This window comes from Corvus moneduloides, chromosome 5, assembly GCF_009650955.1.
Source record: "Corvus moneduloides isolate bCorMon1 chromosome 5, bCorMon1.pri, whole genome shotgun sequence".
NCBI classification, from domain to species: Eukaryota; Metazoa; Chordata; class Aves; order Passeriformes; family Corvidae; genus Corvus; species Corvus moneduloides.
In genome coordinates, this window is record NC_045480.1 from 18,573,758 (window position 1) to 18,592,214 (window position 18,457).

The 18,457-nt window shown below is 37.3% G+C and overlaps 1 protein-coding gene across 1 annotated transcript; it reads left to right on the forward strand.

Annotated features, from left to right (window-relative positions):
• The first annotated feature begins 133 nt into the window (after positions 1-133).
• ANAPC4 (anaphase promoting complex subunit 4) lies at positions 134-18,177 on the forward strand. The gene is made up of 28 exons (XM_032108744.1): positions 134-336; positions 945-1,050; positions 2,123-2,255; positions 3,472-3,546; positions 3,674-3,700; positions 3,804-3,848; positions 5,320-5,404; positions 5,770-5,880; positions 6,462-6,545; positions 6,808-6,894; positions 7,596-7,660; positions 7,754-7,796; positions 7,902-7,978; positions 8,406-8,506; positions 8,586-8,637; positions 8,941-8,996; positions 10,172-10,218; positions 11,151-11,207; positions 11,370-11,426; positions 11,992-12,085; positions 12,757-12,854; positions 13,368-13,429; positions 13,521-13,559; positions 13,646-13,747; positions 14,854-14,931; positions 15,648-15,818; positions 16,988-17,111; positions 17,466-18,177. The coding sequence occupies exons 1-28, from the start codon at positions 229-231 to the stop codon at positions 17,694-17,696; spliced, it is 2,415 nt and encodes an 804-aa protein (XP_031964635.1). The 5' UTR covers positions 134-228; the 3' UTR covers positions 17,697-18,177.
• The last annotated feature ends 280 nt before the right edge of the window (positions 18,178-18,457 follow it).

Sequence of the window (18,457 nt, forward strand, 5' to 3'; positions counted from 1 at the left end):
GCCCGCCCGGGCTCGGCGCTGCGGCGGCCTCGCTGCCGAGGCCCGCCCCGCTCCCAGATCACCTCCACGGCTGCCGAGGCCCGCCCCGCCCCGCTCCCAGATCACCTCCACGGCTGCCGAGGCCCGCCCCGCCCCGCTCCGCCCCGCCCCGCTCCTTGCCGCGGCGGGAAGCACCGGCCCCGGAAGCGGGAGCAGAGGCCCGGCGGGTCGCGGCGGAGCCCCGCAGCCATGCCCGCCTTCAGGCAGGTGGGCGAGAAGCAGCTGCCACAGGAGGTCGTGTTCATGTCCTGGTCCCCCAAAAGGGACCTCATCGCCCTGGCCAACAGAGCGGGGGAGGTGAGTGCGGGGGCCGGGGAAGGAGCACGGGAGGGACGGGCGCTGCCTCTCCCTGCAGGCCGAGATGCCTTTGCTGTTACTTGGGGCATGTTTCTTGTACGCCTGGCCAAGCATTTAGGAATAGCAATTTTTTAGAATCAAGCTTCTTAATGCTTACTGTCCCTTCACCTTTTGCATTCTAATTTCCGAGCAAATTCACGTTTGATGCTCTCGTTGCTTGTGTTTGTGGGATTTTAAAGTGCATGAAAGTTCCTATTTAAATTAAATCTACTTTTGAGTACTTTTTCCCCCGGAACTGCAGTATGTGATCATACATGAAGACAAGACTTGTGCTTTCGGGGTGTCTACTAGAGAGGTGATGGGTAACCCCTGTTGATTAGGCGCTGGTATTCTTATGCAAGGTTCAGCTTATTTCTCTGTATTGCTGTAAACTGTATGCTGCCTTCTAAAAGAATATAGGAGTGAATCATCTGCTAGAGGAGTAGGTGGTGTTTAAGACACAGGCGTTTAAAACTGGTAAAAAACTCCGTGCATCTTGGACTGATTTACACACTTTAATTAGTGCAAGAATGTGGTTTAAGTTTGCCTTTAATGCATTTGCTTTGTAGGTTTTACTTCATCGGCTTGCAAACTTCCAACGAGTGTGGAGTTTGCCTCCAAATGAAAATACAGGAAAAGAAGTGACTGCTCTTGCTTGGAGACCAGATGGCAAAAGTAATGTCAAGTATATGAGGTGATATGGTGCAATAAAGTCCCATGGGAAATCATGAATGATGATACCTCTCATCTGTGAAGGAAATTTTCAAGTAAAGTGTGTTTGAAGAGAAGGGCAGCTTAATTTTATATAGGTTCATTCACAGTAATAGAGAAATTAACACCGTTGAATGCAATTGCAAGAAAGATTTGTAAGCCAGGTTTTTATCCCAAGTGCTGCTTTTCCGGTTATAGCAAAATTTCAGCCTCCTAACTAAGCAGGATATTTTGTATGAACTACAAAGTTTATCGGGAGAGGAAGAAGCTGTCTGATCAGGATTGATTGAAGAATTTAGCTTGCTTATCATGGGTGAAATATCATAGGCTAAAATTGCTCTAGTTGTAGACCAGAGAAGAAAAAAAAAGTCTTTTCCTTATTAACAGAAATAATGTTGAATTTAGTAGCTTAATAAACTTATGCCAGAAATCAGTTAATTTTTAATTTACTGGAGGTGGGAGAAGGGGAATAATCTTCCATGACATGTGGATAAAAATTACCTATATTGTTTTATGATATCATCTGAAGAGTTTAAGAAACTTCTTTTTAAGCTGATTACCTGTGATTACAAGGAAGTAAGTACAGAAGCCTCTGCCTGCTGTTTGCTATTATGGATGAAGAAAGGAAGAAAGTGATGCAGAAGTTGCTCAGCAACTCCTAATTTGTGTTTTGTTGCAATAAAACCCAAACCTTTCTGGTGGAAAGTCTTTATATACAATATTGTACTCAAGTTTACAAAATTGGAAACCTCTACTTTATCAGAACTATTGTTAGAAGTGTTAGAAGCGTGTTCAGTTCAACGTGTAAGTAAATACTTGTGAAATCAGGCCTTTGCCTTAAATTTATCACCTAAAACATGACAGGAGTTCAGACTTTCACTACAGTAAGTAGATTTCAAATGAGAGTTTGGAAGGACTGTAAACAGACAAAGAAAAGTGTCCAGTAGTTGGCTTTGAAGGCACATTGTTTTCTAGGTCAGTGTAAAATACAGTTTTGCACCTTGGTTATTTATACATTTCACTTGTCTTTCTCTAGTTTTGGCTTTTGGCCTTGCTGATACCAAGCGGATTATTCTGTGTGATGTAGAAAAACCTGAAAGCTTGCACTCCTTCTCTGTGGACTTATCTATTACATACATGCATTGGATGGAAGTAACTGAGGAGAGCAGGTGAGTCTGACGGAGTAAATCACAGGCTATATAGTGCCACCTTACTGATAGTTTATACTTGGAATGTTACAAGCAGTCACATAAAATAATACAATATTCCATAGCTGTGGGGTTTTTTGCCACTTGGCTAAAATTTTCCTTTTTTTAGAATAGACACTTTTCATATGGTTATTTTGAGTGCTGGTACCTTAGTCTTGTTCTTTAGGTTATACATCAGATTTCAGCATGATCTTGTGCTTCTCCCTCTTAAGAGCTGCTTAGACTAGTGTAAGCATGTACAGCCTGTCTTCTGATCCAGTTTGCTTCAACACCAATCAATTTATTAAACTAATTATAATAATGTTATGTTCATCTATTTTGTTAATCAGAATAAGTGTTATATTTAAACCTTTCTTCTGCATTTTCAAGATCTTTATTTTGGCGTTCACATCTTTCGTGTTGTGTCTTTGGTGCTACATCCAATTCCATTGGCAATTCTGTTATTCAGGAAGTCACATTATCCCTAGTGACCATGAACTCTGTGTGTTTGAACAATTCTCAGCAGCACTTGTGAGCTGGAGGACATCATGGTCCCTGTTTCTGTTGTCTTAAAGAAACCTCTGATATGCACCTTATGGCAGTGCAACAACATAATTAAATAAAACATTCATTTAAAGGAGGCAGGTGGTGTAAGCTCCCGACTTGAGGATTTCCCCCCTCACCTCCAGTAAGCATCAGTCTTAAAACAGCAAGAAAATAACTGTCTTAAATCACTCTAACATTCTTCTCCTGGTGGGGATAGGCTTAGCTTCTTACTGGGAATCTCATCCTTCTGACATATCTAAGATGTGACATTAGGTGTTGTTCTTTGATCTTCCTCTCACTGCAATGTGTCTTTAGCTGTTCTGAGGTGTGGGTAAGTTGTACTGCAGGTTTGGAAAGAGTTTAAACAGAAAGCCTCTGACCAGAACTGCATTACAGGTAATGAAGGATTTGGTGACAAATGTCTGAGCCAGCAGATACAAACTTTATTCACTGGAAATAAAAGATTTTCAGTTCTTTTATTAATTTGATCACTTGATAAATTATTAAAGGTCCCATAAAGGACTATCCTCTGATATTTCTAATTCCCATTTACATAATATATTGAATATATGCTCTAACTTTGGAATTAAAAAGAAAGTCTCTCCTCATTTTTACAGCTTGGGTACTAAAGACAGTATTACTTCTTTTTCAGTCTTCTCACTTCCTTTTACAATGCTGAGGATGAATCAAACCTCCTTTTGCCTAAATTACCAGCACTACCAAAAAAGTAAGTGTTATTCTAGTCAGCTTGAGAAGATACCATTTTTCATTTGTTGTCATTATTTTGGTTATTTGTCTTTAATGCCCTACAGATGTCTGATCATTGTTACTGAGAGTAATTATTTTGTTTTCAGTTACAGTACCACTGCAAAAATTTTCAGGTAAGAAATTGTCATATTGTAACTCTCTATTTTTTTGTTTTATTTTGTTTTCTGGTATTGAGACAGGCTACATAAGCCCTAATCACATGTTTTGTATTTTCAGTGAAGAAAAGTCAGATGAGATTATGAAGCTTCTGGGTGATGTCAGGTAAATTCTGTCTGTGGGTTGCTGTTGGTTGAGGTTTTTTGTTTGGATGCTTTTCTAAAAGTATAAAATAATGGATAAGCGAGTTTACTTTTAAGTTATTCATAATTGTTCTTAAAGTCTCAGAGAAATTACATGGAATGTCTTTTTTTTATGTACAAAGATAAAGTTCAAAGCATGTATTAAAGTTTCCATCAGTTTACACCTTTTCCCCTCAGTATAGAGGGTTTATAAGGCACTTTAGGCACTTCATGAGCAACTGCTGTTGGTGTCATATCTTCTTTTTCTTAGAAGATTTCTTGCAGTGCATTTGAAGGCTGATTTATGTGTTAGTTAAGATGGTCTTGGAGACATTTGTGGATGCTTGTTCTATACAGAGAATTCCTGGGGGTTTGTATGAGTGTGACAAATCTAAACTTAAAAGTAGCTCTGAAACTAGCTGTATTCATGTTACTTTAAAATAAACATCTGTTATTAGGAAACATATGAAGAGCAGCTGGTGGAAGTGTAATTTAGCAGACTTAGACTGGCTTTGTGCAGTGCCTTGTGCTGCTTTTTTGAGGAGGGCACTTAATGTCTGTGCCTTGTTTTTTCCATTTCACTGTTCCTTACTGTCTCACCACTGAGAACCTCCTTAATTCAAATTTGCATCTCTATCACCAGTTTCTCCTTCTTAAAACTTGATAGGTCTTCTTACAATAGGATTTCCTTGCTTGAGAGAGAGCGAGCTGTCTGTGGTGTAGGAGCTTTGTGAATTTTCTGCTCCCTTCATCTGCTCAATCAAACCAAAAGTTTTTAAGATATTGTTTTGCTAAGTTCTGTGTTGGCTTTAACAGAAACATTCTGCTTCAATGGATATTTATTTAGGTATGTAACAGGCAGAAGTTGCCGTTAATTTTCTAGTATTTGTAGGCGTTTTCCCAAACCAGTGTAGCACATTAGTGTTTATAAGTGAGCAAAATGCAGACCTGTCTGTCCCAAACTCTATTCTTTGAACTGGGTTTCTGTTTCTGATGCTGTTACTTCTGTGGCTGTTATTGCCTTTGAGGTTTTGCTGAGGAGTGCCACTGAGTGACTGTGACAAACTTCCTCTGCATATAGTCAGGATAAACTCAAAGTAGCTTGTAAGAATGCTTGCAGCCTATAAGGGGACTGTTGCTAGAAACTCGTTACTTTGAGTGAAAAAGAACTCTGTGACTAAACTGTGCTATTTTTTCCCTATTCTCTCAGTTAATGTAGTAATTGATACTCTTAATGTAAATGTTAGAGGCCGGTTTTATCAATAAAGTCCAAGCTAATTTGTTTGTTCGCTTTTAAATTTCTTGGATCATGGAAGGTAGCACAGTATTTCTTTTTGTGCAGTGATTCTTTAGAGGAACATGATTAAAGGAATGGAATTTAAGTATTAAGAAGGATATCTGTGCATTCAAATTTCTTTCAGTATGCTTATTAACACATTCTTCTATTTTTATAGACTTAATGCTCTTGTCCTTGGTGGCAGCTCAGGATTTATTGAGATTTATGCTTATGGAATGTTCAAGATTGCTACAGTAACTGGGGTACGTTTAGTTCCTTTCCATATTTTTTCTTCATAATATACCCAACTGCAGCTGAATTGAGTCAAAATATACATATGCTTACATGTAAATGAAAGTGGACTGCTGAATTTTAAAGGAACTGATGGATTAGGTTGTTGGTCATTGATGGAAAGAAATTGAACTGGGAAATTTAACATCTTGTTTCAAAGTTCAATGTTAATACACAATAAAAAGAGCAGGTTTGTTCCTTAGCAGTAGCTGACAATTACACGTTGTTTTTACATGTCATTGAACACAGTCATCTTTATATGTCAGTGTGTTAGAGCAGTAAATATATCTTACAGGAAATGAAATGTTTTATTAACTTGTAAACTGGAATCCTTCAGGTGGCAGGTTCTTGTCGTGGACTATGTTTGTCTAGTGATTTGAAATCACTGTCAGTTATTACAGAGATACAAAGCTCTTCAGACAGCGAAGCAGAGATAACGTATTTTCAGGCAAGTAAACTAATTTTAAAATGTTTTTTAAAAGTAAAACTGCTTTTTAAATTACATCTGGTAGCTTTATTGCTTTCCCATTATTTGCAGAGAAAACACAAATTACCAGTTCCAGCCTTTCTGAAATTAACCCCAGTTTAGCTTTTGAATTTATGATGTTAACATGCAGTTTCACTGATGAGACTGACACTGGTGATCTGAGGCTTTCTTTTAAAACACTACTTTTAGAATAACATTAATTTATTCAATTACAGTTACAATGATTCGGATTTTCTTCATTCTGCACACAAAGGCATAACAGCAATGCTTTCAATTATCCTGTCTATCCAGAACAGTCATCCTTAAAACTATTACTGTTAGAACTCCAAAATGTGGAATCTTATCAGGGGTTTTTATAGATGTATTAAAAATAATTATTGCTTCTTTGAATTAAATGTATTTTCCTCTTAAAATCAACCTTAAGGAAATGAGAACTGAGAGATTTTCTGTGGGTCCTTCCAATCTGTCTTTTAATTTCTGTAATCTATATATTGTTACAAGACAAATCATGTGTTAACTGTTGCTTGTTTCATTTGTTATAGTTGGACACTAGTCTATTATCAAGTTACTTACCTGAGGTGACTCGAATGGCCCGGAAGTTTACTCACATTTCAACTCTGTTACAGGTACAGATGTGATGTGTTACACCATCCTTTTAGTCTTGTGGTTCTTGCAGGTTTGACATTCTAATGCAAAAGAAATAAATGTTTTCTAGTAAGAAGCTTGAGTTAGTTTTAAGTAAATGTAGAGCTGCAACCTGGAATTTGATAATAATTTTTATGTTAAGATCTACAGTATATCTTCCTTTTGTATTGTAACATCCAGTTTTTGAACGTGTTGTCAAAGGGGAGAAAGGAAATAGTAATAATGACAGTTTCTGTATTACAGTATATAAAGTTGTCATTGACATGCATGTGTGAAGCATGGGAAGAAATACTGATGCAGATGGACTCACGACTAACAAAGTTTGTACAGGTACTGTAGGATTAACCATCCTTTTGGAAAAACACTTTTTGCAGAAGTTCTGTTGTTCTTGTTAGTCTACTGCATATCTTAATGTTTAAGCATGATGCCTCCAGAGAAAAGTCTCTAAGTTTGGAGACAGCCTGAAATCTATTGTGTCAAGTGCTCTGATGCTGAAGGTACCTGTGTACAATCAAGCATGATTGCATGTGATACTTTATTTATTCTGAATCTTTAAAAAATCAACAGCTTGCCCAGCTGTTGATCAGTTGCTTTCTGTTTAAGATTGGGCTCTTTGTACTTAAGTCATTGATAAACTGATTACTGTAATTGTTGAGTAATAACACTTACAACCTAGTTCAATAGAGCACATATAATTATCCATGTTTAAGATGCTCTTGGATTTGCTTGAATTTTGTGTTCATTGACCATGGACAGAAGTTAATGAATAATGTAATGTAATTTATTTTTTAAAATAGATTCTTGCTGATGGCAAACTGCTTACAATTTTTATTGGGTAATGCAATTGAAAATAACTTGAAATACTAAAAATTCTCAGTGATCAGAAAATTTTCAGTGATCAGTAGTCTGATTTCAACATTCAAGAATATGGGTGGGTTCTCTGAAATACTCTAACTGAAGTGTTTGTGAGATAATTTGGTAGCCTGGATTTAACCTCTTCACCAATCTATTTCAATCATTTTGACTGACAGGAAAAGAATACAACCACTTCTGTTCAGGATGAGTTTATGCAGCTGTTGTTATGGGGCAAAGCAAGGTAGTTACTGTTGTTTTATCTGAGCATGCCTTTGCACTTGATGTTGAAACACAAATTAAATGCCTATTTGGTTCTCTTCCCCACCTTCTTCAGTCTGGAACTTCAGGCATTACTAATGAACCAACTGACAGTAAAGGTATGTTAATATTTTTTAAACATACTAAACGAATCTATTCCAATATCTTTTAATCATTTCTATGTTAATGAACATTATTATATGATTGTATTTCTTTGTTAACAGGGTTTAAAAAAACTTGGTCAGTCCATAGAGTCTTCCTATTCCAGTATACAGAAGTTGGTTATAAGTCATTTGCAGAGGTAAGTCACAGAATTTCCAAGAAATTATAGTTTAAATGGCAAATAATATGCTGTGTTGGTGGTGCTTTCTATGTAGGTGTGCTGCTTTGGAGACTGTGATCATGGCAAAATGTCTTATTTTACTTTTGCATAGTAGAGAACTATTGATGTATTTTGAACAATCTCCATGACACATCACCTGTAAATTGCTGCCTGGTGTGTTTTATAGGATCTGTGCAAAACATTCATGCTAACTTTATGTGGTGGTTAAAATCATTGGGACAACATTTGCTTTTCTCTGAAGCAATACCTTACCTCTTGTACACGTCAGACTACCTTGTAAAACTTTGCACTTTGTGCATTAAATGATAAAAATGTAGTAAGCAGCAGAGCACTGATTTTCCAGAGGGTGAATAAAATATTACACTTTTTAACTCTGCCTTCCTAGTGGCTCTGAGGCACTGTTATACCACTTGAGTGAATTGAAAGGAATGGCTTTATGGAAACAAAAATATGAGTCTCTGGGATTAGACGCGTCTGGAATTGACGGTACAGTAGTGTGTGTGCTACCTACCTGCTTTGATTTCACTTTTGAAAGCTTAATAATAATGGTTAGCGTTTTTTACAGAGGCTATTACTGCTGTTGGTTCTTTCATCCTGAAGGCGAATGAGCTGCTTCAGTAAGTATAAAGTCTGGAGAGTTTAAAAAACATTCCTATTCAGTCTTGTGTTGAAGGAGATGGATGTGTCTGGGAATAGAGAAGGTTGGGGGAGCAAGACTCCTCTTTTGGTGGTGAGCTTTCATCTTGTCTCACTGCATGTCAGACTCACACCGCAAGAACAGTCTTACTTGAAATGTTGCACTGGGCATTTTGAAAAAACCGGTAGTGCTTGCAGACCTTTCTGTGGTAAAGATGGCACTTAAGCCTGGAGCAGCTTGTGACATTCAGATTTTGTAATTTCTTTTCTTGTTTCTTGTTTAGAGTTATCGACAGTAGTATGAAAAACTTCAAGGCATTTTTTCGATGGCTATATGTTGGTAAGATTGGTAACATAGTAATCATCCAGTATCTGTTTTATCCTGTAAGCATTGAAATGCAGGCAAGTAATTAGGCCAATCTTAGTTATAACCATCTATTTTTTTTCTATCATAGAAAATTTCTGGACATGTAAAGGGATATAGTTGATGAGGCAAGAGTAATTATAATATTAAACACAGATTATAAATTTGGTAGTTCTCAATTAAAATTAGTGTATGTAGAGTGGATATTGTATATACTTGACCTGTAATGCTGCTCCAAACTGTTTTCTGATTCATGATCAATTTTCTGGTCTTGATTTGGAGAAAAAATAAAGGACTTTTTTTAGTCTTAGTTTGAAGTATAGCCTGATTCTCTTTTACTCTGTTACTTGCTGTTTTCTTCTGTGACAGCCTAGTTACGTGTAAGGTTCTGCACAGATGGAAACAGTCTCTGAATGTCCAGATGCACTTAGTAGCCACCTTCAGTTGTGTCTGGGTAGCTGCAGAGAAAACGTTGAAAGGAAGTGCGGAATGCTGTATTTTAGGCTGCTTGTTTTTATAAAGTGTTCATGAACAAGTTTATAATTTCTATTTGATCATTTTAAAACTACTTTACAAAACCTAAGTGGTACCAGATAGTGTAAAAGCCCCAGATATGCAGTGTTGGCACTTACTAGCAGGAATATAATAGTTCTAATTTAGAAAATTGCAGAAAGCACAACTGTCAGAGTTCTCTGTCATAATGCTATGTTCACTGTGTTTGGTTTCAAACTAAACAGAGAACTTTATCCAAGCCTTGCTGATTTAAAATTACTCCTGTGCAATTCTCTTAAAACACATTATTCTGAGCATGACAGTTTTAATGTATTTTACATATATCCATTTTAGTACTCTTATTATGGACATGAACAAATTCTTATGAGCCCTTTCCATAATAATTTTGTCTCAGTCTCATACAGGGTAGAATGCAGTTGGAAAAGATTAAAGATACAAATTCTTCAAAATTTGTAATGTAAGCTAGTGGGTCTAGTGAGACTTAATTTCAGTCTCCATTTGTAATTCTTCATTCCACGCTCTTTTGCTTTGGATGAATTAATCTTTTCTAACAGTAGTGGCTTATTACTTAGACATGAAAAACGAAGAATATTAGGAAAACAGTATTAATGCAATAAGAATATCATTTTTCCCCTCAGCCATGTTGAGGATGTCAGAAGACCATGTGCTTCCAGAGCTGAACAAGGTAATAGTAATATCTTCTGATAAATGGTGATATCCTCTATATTCTGCTCAACTTGAAAGCAGAATTAAAGGTTTCTTTTTGTTCCGGAACTTAAAGGATAGTGTCTGTGTCATTTTTTTGAGAAAGTTGATGCCTGCACATTCATACTAACATGCTGTCGTGCATGAATTACTTTTTCTGTTTTCCTTGTTAACACTACTGTATTTAGTACACTGTGTATGTAAGGCCGCTGTATAGCAGCCCTTTATGTGCCCTAAGTGACGAAGTTAACCAGAGTGAGATTTTAATATCTTTATCAATGCCCCAGTAGAGGAGAGGGAATATATAATAATATAATAATACCATAATATAATAATACCTGTGTTGGCTTTGCAGCCACCGTCACACTGCCCTCACTTCAGGGCAGAGATACCTTCCAGAAATAGATAGGCCAGAGGAATGGAGAGGTAGGGACCTCCTGCAGTTCATCAAGGACAAAATGCAAGGTTCTGTTGTGGGGTGGTTTAACCCCCTGTGACTGCACAGCTGGAGCCCATGTGGCTGGGAAGATGTCAGCTCTGCCATGATGATGTAGGAATCACTGGATGCAAGCTGGGCATGAGCCAGCAGTGTGCCCTGATAAAGGTGGGCAGGGGTGACCAGGGCTGTAGTAATAAGAGCATGGCCAAGAGTTCAAGGGAAGTAGTTACTGTCCGTATTTAGCACTTGTCAGGTTGCATTTCCAGTTTGGGGCCATCCTGTACAAGACAAACAAGAATGGTCTCTGATGAGTTCAGCAGAGCACTCCCAAGGAGATTGGATGCTGGAACATTTGCCCTATGAGCACAGGCTGAGGAAGCTGTTGCTTGTGCAGCCTATACAATGTGTGTTCTGTGCTCATTGAAAGGTATTTCTTACCCTTTGCTTTTGTCACTGGTTTTTTTTCCTTTTAGATGACTCAAAAAGATATCACATTTGTTGCTGATTTTCTTACGGAGCACTTCAATGAGGTAAGTGATACTGGTTTTCCAAGTATATAATTTGACTGTATTTTTGCTGACAAGAGCTGAGTCTGAAAAATGTTAGAATACAATAATTTGATCATCTTTTTGTTCACTACTTCTCGTTAACTTTGTGTTTAAATAATGGATTTGTTTGCATTATTTTTTTAGGCACCAGAACTTTACAATCGTAAGGGAAAATACTTCAATGTGGAAAGAGTTGGCCAGGTAAAGAGCTAAGGAATAAATGCAAAAAATACAAATGAGAAAATCCTTTGATAGAGAAGTTTTTAAAGCTGTGTCCGTTTTTCTTCCCTGGCCCATTTGCTCTGTGTTTCATATACCAGTAATGGTGAAAGAGAGTCTTCTAATTGTTTCCCCTTAGTATTAGGAAAATGAAGGTTTAAAACCATGCCTTGTAGCTTCACCTTGCACATACTGTATTTTTAGGAAAAGACAAAAACATTTTGCGGCTGTAGTAAAACTGTAAAAGCCAGCTTCAGTAAAACTGGTATATTTGTTGTCTTTGTGACATTTAACACTGGATTTCAAAACATTTGTGATCAGACTTGGTTTAAAAATCAGTTTCTTAGGGAAATATCACCATGTGATCTTAAACAATTGTTGATTTTTCTTACTGTTTCTGGATGGAGTGGAATATTTAGTTTCAAGGCTATGGCATGTTAATTTAACAAGAAATGTTTAATATACTTACTAGGGGCAATAGTGAAGGTGAATTCTAATGTTCCCTATTCTTAAACTGCAGTCTTAAAAACTTGTGTTTCTTTTCTAGTACTTGAAAGATGAAGATGATGACCTCGTATCACCACCTAATACAGAGGGAAACCAGTGGTTTAACTTTCTGAAGGATAGTACTCATCTTAAAGGTAAGGTGCTTTCGTTAAAAAAAGAAGTGAGTGCAAGCTATATGTAGAATGTAACAAATATAGAAGAGTAATCTTTTTTCATGCTTATGAGTTACTTCTGTTGTGTTACTCATTGGTCTTCGTCTTAGTAGAATAAAATAAATGGGCCTTGTTATTTTGCAGAGGGTTTATGTAGCTGCTTACCCAGTTAATTACCATTTTCTGGATATTGGGAGTTCCCCATCTTTTCTGTACCAGTCTCAGAAGTGTTGGCTTGGAAGGAATCCCAGATGATGTCTGTTTTAGGATATCTTAATTCCAGTTCAAGAAAGTAATAGTTACGCTTAGGTTATACCTGGGGGAAGTGTCCTAGCTTGTTCTCTTTCACTGAGTCTATTTTGTTAATTAGTGGTGAAAAAGAACTAAGAGACTATAATGAGCAGATGGTGAAAATTATTCTACTTTAACTTTAGAAACCAGAGATTGTAAAACCTTGACAGCATAAGCTGTCGTGTAATAGAATTTACCACAGTTGCCTTTTTCTGCCTATTTAATTCAATAAAAAGGGGGGAAATGGTGGAATTTTTGTTTGGAAAATAGTCTTCAGAAAATCTAGTTTTAGTGATTATAATGGTGTAATATGTTTTTATAGAGATACAAGCATTTTTAAAATTAACTTTATCTGTTTACAGAAAGTCCACTTCTGTTTCCCTACTATCCTGAGAAATCACTGCATTTTGTCAAAAGGCAAATGGAAGGCGTCATTGATCAGTGTTTACAAAAGCCAGCAGTAAGTTCAGTTTTTATAAATGATAACTTTCTTTTAGGGATAGTGGTCAGCTGAAGGTAGCAGTCACCCTTAGCAAGGCCTGAAACTTTAATCTTTGCCTTTGAGTGCCTACAACTTGGGTATAGTCCAATTTCACCACTGCTGGGATGTGTCAAGCCTTTGCTTAGGGAAAGCATAGCGGGGGATTTTTTTTGTTTAACATATTCTGTTGCCACATTATTGGGATCTGGTTTTAATGTTAATTACGTGTGTGTGTGTGTGTGTGTGCTGTGTGCCAGATAACTGTGTTACTTGGTAATACATCAGTCTAATATGAAGAAACATGAAACGAGTATGAAGTGACATTAGTGTTTGCATTAGGTACGTTTATTCCAGGATAAATATTGGTGGATTTTTCTTTCAGATGTACTCAGAGGTTGTTGGTTGGTTGGTTGGGGTTTTTTTATCTTAAAAACATGTATAATTATGAATAATTGCCTGTATTTTATGGCTTATTTTTATTGTATTTGTTAGGATGTAATTGGGAAGTCAGTGCATCAAGCAGCCTGCATGTCTCTCTACAAGATTTCTCAAAGGTATTTCTTTACTAAAAGCAACCAAAGAAATGTGCAACTAAAACTCATGCATGAGTAGCATTTTATAAACTGTTTTGTCTTTCCTTTGCAGTGAAGATTGCACACCTCAGTTATTTAAATTACCATTTCTGTAAGTATGCTGCTATTCCTTGTTCCTTGTTGTTTACCAGTTACTAAAACTTGATCTAAATTTTCATTTCTTCCCCCACATTGCAGGTGGAATGACAAAACGTCTAATTTACATTATGTTCTCTTCACCATGTTAGAAAATTCTATTTCTAAAATACACATTTTGAGGAGACATACTGACACTTCCAGTAAGACAAAAAGAGGGAAAAAGTGATGTGTGAGCTTTGCACAGTTTGTACAGAGACAGTTACAATTCAAATCTAATTGTAAAATAAGGAATGAGCACCATGAATACAGTCTTTCTTGGATACTAGAGAAAATGAGGAGTACATTAAGAAATGCAGCAGGAACCTGCAGCAGAAGTTTGTGTTGTATTAGACTCAGGAAAATCTAATTTCAAGACCCAAGATGGTTTTAGGATAAGGAAAAAATCACACTCATTTAGATTGCTGCTCACAGAATTACTTATTTGTGCAGAATTACAGAGAATCCCACTTCCAGTGTTGCTTTGTCTTACTTTAAATAGTATTCTTTGATTAAGGAGTTGCAGTCAGTAATTTAATACTTTTAGAAATATGGGGACTGCACTCACAGGTGCATGAAGTAGAATGCATCTCTTTGGGGTGTGGATCTGCGTACCTTCAGAGTTTCTGTGTCCTCTGTGTGATTTGTCACAGCATGGTTGTACTGATACAGCTGTTCAAGCTGCATTCTATCAGTGGTGATGGCTGAAATGAGCTGGGTTTAAAAACAACAAAAACTCCTCCTCTCTGTAAAATACTGATTTTTTATAATTTGTGTCATTTAATTTGAGGAGACAATGAACTGTGATGGGATGGGAATTTGCAAGCAATTTTACTGCTAAGGAAAGCACATGGTGAAAACTATCTTTTGTGTTTCCAGTTGACAGCTGCTGATGACAGAATTACTGCCCTGTGGTGACTTCTAGTTCCTCCTTCATTGATACCCAAAACAATCTAACCTCTCTTTTGCTGTGGTAGTAACGAGTAACATAATGAACATGAGACTAGGACAATTGAGCCAGGAGTTCAGCAAAGAACTGTGTCCATAAGCCAGATGTAGTTTTCCATTTGACTCCATTAGTCCATTTTTCTGAGGAGCAGAAGAATTTTAAAAGGTTCCATCTGCCAATCACAATTTTGGCATGTAGCCATGTATTGTGCTAAGCTTAGATAGGCTTACACCATCTTGTACCACAGTTGCCATTAGAGATCTTGGATTCTCTGTGAAGGGAAAAGATTTTGTCACTGAGATAATGAACTCTGTTGTTCTAGGTCTGTCAGTAATGGGATTCTTGCAGTAGAGTTTGGAAACTTCTTGAACAACAGTATAAATGAGAGCTCAGACTCCAGGTCAGTATATTTGATTTTTCTTCCAGATTGCTGAATTAAAGATCATATTTCCTAGTGGTTTTTTTTGCATTAAGTTGACTTTGAAGTTAACTCACCTGGGTGAATCAGGTTGTAAGAAATGGCACAGGTGCGTGAAGCTGCAGGGTCGTGAGAATCTTACTTTGCGCTTCATCTCAAGGTCAAGTAAATTTTAGTTTTCCAGTTGAAAACTGAAGCTTTAACACATGTGCAAGAGACAAAGCTGGCTGGAAACAAGTATTGTTTATCTCTGTGGTGTTCTTTAAGTAAGATAAGACTTGATAGGCCTGAATATAGCCATCTTACAAGGCATATGATAGACTAAACTTGTCCTTTTCAGGTAGAAAGGCCAGATATGGTTTGCCCTCAGTACCTTCAGCTGTATTTCTAAATTTTCTTTGGTGTTTATGTTTACTGTTTCTTATGTTTGATCTGAAATGTGAAGATTGCTAGTAAGTTTTTTTGTGCCTTGCTTTCTTTTCCCTTTTCAGAATAATTTTTCCAGCATGATACAGGAGTCTGCCAGGTTATGGCTATCATTCAGTGTCATAGCTGCACAACTGACCTGTTTTATTATTTACAATAAAGCTCATTGTTAAGTACTGAATACTTTTTAACATGAGGCTGTGCAACTTTAAAATATTTTAGTTCTGCATTCTCTTATATTACTTGATTCTTTCTAAATTATTTTCCTATAGATGCTACAGTTGTTTGGATGCTCACTTCTATGATGATGAAACTGTAACTGTAGTTCTGAAGGAGAGCGTGCAACAAGAGGGGAAGGAGAGAGTCTTGGCTCAGCTGCCTTTATCTTCAGTATATACAGATGAGGACCAAGATAGGAAATTCATCTGGGATTCTATGGAAAGGTATTGAAAACTTTGAGCATATCTGAAAATGTAGAACTGAAAAGCAAATGAAGCAAATATTAGAACTGTGTACAGTTACTCATACTTTGTGTGTGTGTAAATATTTTTAAAGACACAAACTCTCTTCGTGCCAGGAGAGTAGGATGGGGGAGACAGAAGTTTCCTAATAGTTTTGTTTTCTGGTTTTTGGGAGGTTGGTTTTGGGTTTTTTGATACTGATGCTACATGTGTAGCAGGGGTGTCATGAAATGCAAGGATCAGCTGAAGACACCTTGTAGAATCAGAAATCTTCCTTTCTTTAGAAGATTAACTTTGCTGGTCAGAATACTTCAATTTAGGATGTTTTCAGCATATCTGCTCATATATCTCTGCTGTGTAATAAGAATTCAAAGGTATTTCTTCTTCTTTCCCTGGGAGTCACCCTTACAAATATTGTCAGCTTAACCTTAAAACATCAGAACTGGTACCGCTGTTTGCATTGACAGAGGTAGAGGAGAGCATCTGATGAAAGTGAACACACACAAAGGCCAGTGTAGTTCAGGCAGTGAATCCAATCTTTTAGTTGTGTCTCCCTTGCTTTTACTTTTCTCTCATTCTTTTCTGGTGGTTTGCTTAAGATGCATTTTTATTGCAAAATAAAGAGCCATACTGAACTGTAAATTAAATTTTTTTATGTCACAAAGATACTGTGCATTGAAGAATGAACAGAAAATATTAAGAGCAGGTTCAAACTAATCCTGGCTGCTGTAATAGGTAGGGAGTGTCTTCATACAATCCCTGTGAGCGGGGTAGTGATGCATATCTGAAAGGTCAAGGAGGCCAAACTTCTGTGTAAAGGGAGGCACTGTGTCCAGGACTGTGTTCGGAAACTCCTCTTTGTGCAGAGGAGAGGTTTGAAGGAAAGCCACCCCACATCCTCCTGCCATAGCTGTTTCTCATGGGAAGATCAGACTTCACAACTCCCTTCTCACCTGCTGTGATATTTTTAACTCAGTTGGAATATGCTGTGTCTCTACAGTTGGATCTCCTGCTCTACAGTATCTGTAGCAGCATTATGATGCTGTTTGTTGCATATGATGGAATTTAGACATAAGAATCTGGAGGCTTTTCTTAGAACTGCAGTTATGTCTTTTGAACCAGCTTTGTGCTTTTTTCTTTGCCATGTGCAGGCTGGATGAGCGAAGCGGTGAGATACCCACACGTACTGTCTTCTTGGAGAATCAGTGGAGAGTGCTAGAGAATATGAAAGCTCAGTATGTTTCTGTAAATGGCATTAGAAAAGTTTCTTGTGTGGTAAGTGCAGTATCTCTGAAGAAGCCTGTCAGCTATTAAAGAAAATATGCTGACTAAAGTGGTAACCTAAAAGTTACCATTTTTTTATGACAAACAGATTATTTTCTCATAATCTGCTATGAGGGTGTCAGGGTACAGTCATACCTGTTGAATAGCACAGGATGGAAAAACTTTAACAGAAGGTAATCAATCTGCTTGCTTTACTTCTCAGCCTGTAGAGCAATAAAAAGTTGCTAATTCTCCTGAAACCTCCATTTCAAAGATAAGGGCTATTTTCAAAGCTAGTGGCTGACAAAATGCTATTGGTGTTTTACTTGTTTAGTCATTAACAGGAACTTCTTACTGTCTCTATAGCTAAGTTCAAACCTCCGCCATGTCAGGGTGTTTGAGATGGATGTAGAGGATGACGGGGAAGTTGAGGAAGAAGAGGAAGAAGAAACAACTCAGATTGCAGCTGGGGAACCTGATGAATCAAATCAGTCTGCAGATGGCCAGGACAATGTGTGTGATGCATCTGCTGAAGAACTACCTGATGAAACTGAAGAACATGAGACAAGTCTGGATCCTCTTGCAAATAGGTTTTGATACTAGTAAAGGGACACGACCGAACTGTAAATACTTTTTTTAATGGCACAAAGAAATTGTGTGTTGAAGAATAAACAAATATTAAAGCAAGTTCAAACTCATCCTGGCTGCTATAATAAGCAGGGACATTATTAATACAGTCCCTGGGATTGGGGGTGATACATTTGAAAGGTCGTCTAACTAGTTAGAAAGTAATCTGACTTCAGGCTGCTGAGATGATGGATCCTGTACCTCCTCAAGCAGCTGAATCAAGTTGGAATTCTGTATTGCTTTTCAGCCAAGACTGTTCTAGAGTACCTTTATTGACTCTATTTTGTCTGGCACATGGTTTGGTACCAGCTTAAGCTTTGAAAGCTTTTCTATTTGCCATTTTTAATAGGTGAGGAGAAGAAGAATACCAGCTGAGGTTTTTGTAGCTAAGCTGTTCAGTCCCAAATATGTTGTAAAGATTAAAATAAAGTTGTATATAAACCAGCAAAACTTGGAATCTAATTCTTAGCTTCTCAGACATTTGTGTTCTAGTAATGGGTATGAAAATGTCCTGTAGAACTAAAACTTAAGATTCCAAATCAGTGTAAGACTTGTTACACAACAAAATTTAGCAACTGTTAATTAAATATATAGTTTTAAAAGCTCCTTGGATAACATCTGTCCTTGGTAACACAGCATTTTGATCTATGCAATTCTTTAGTCCTCAGTGCAATGTGTGTGTGCACAGTGCATGATCTGTCAAATGTTTGCATGTCTCAGCCTGCCTAGTT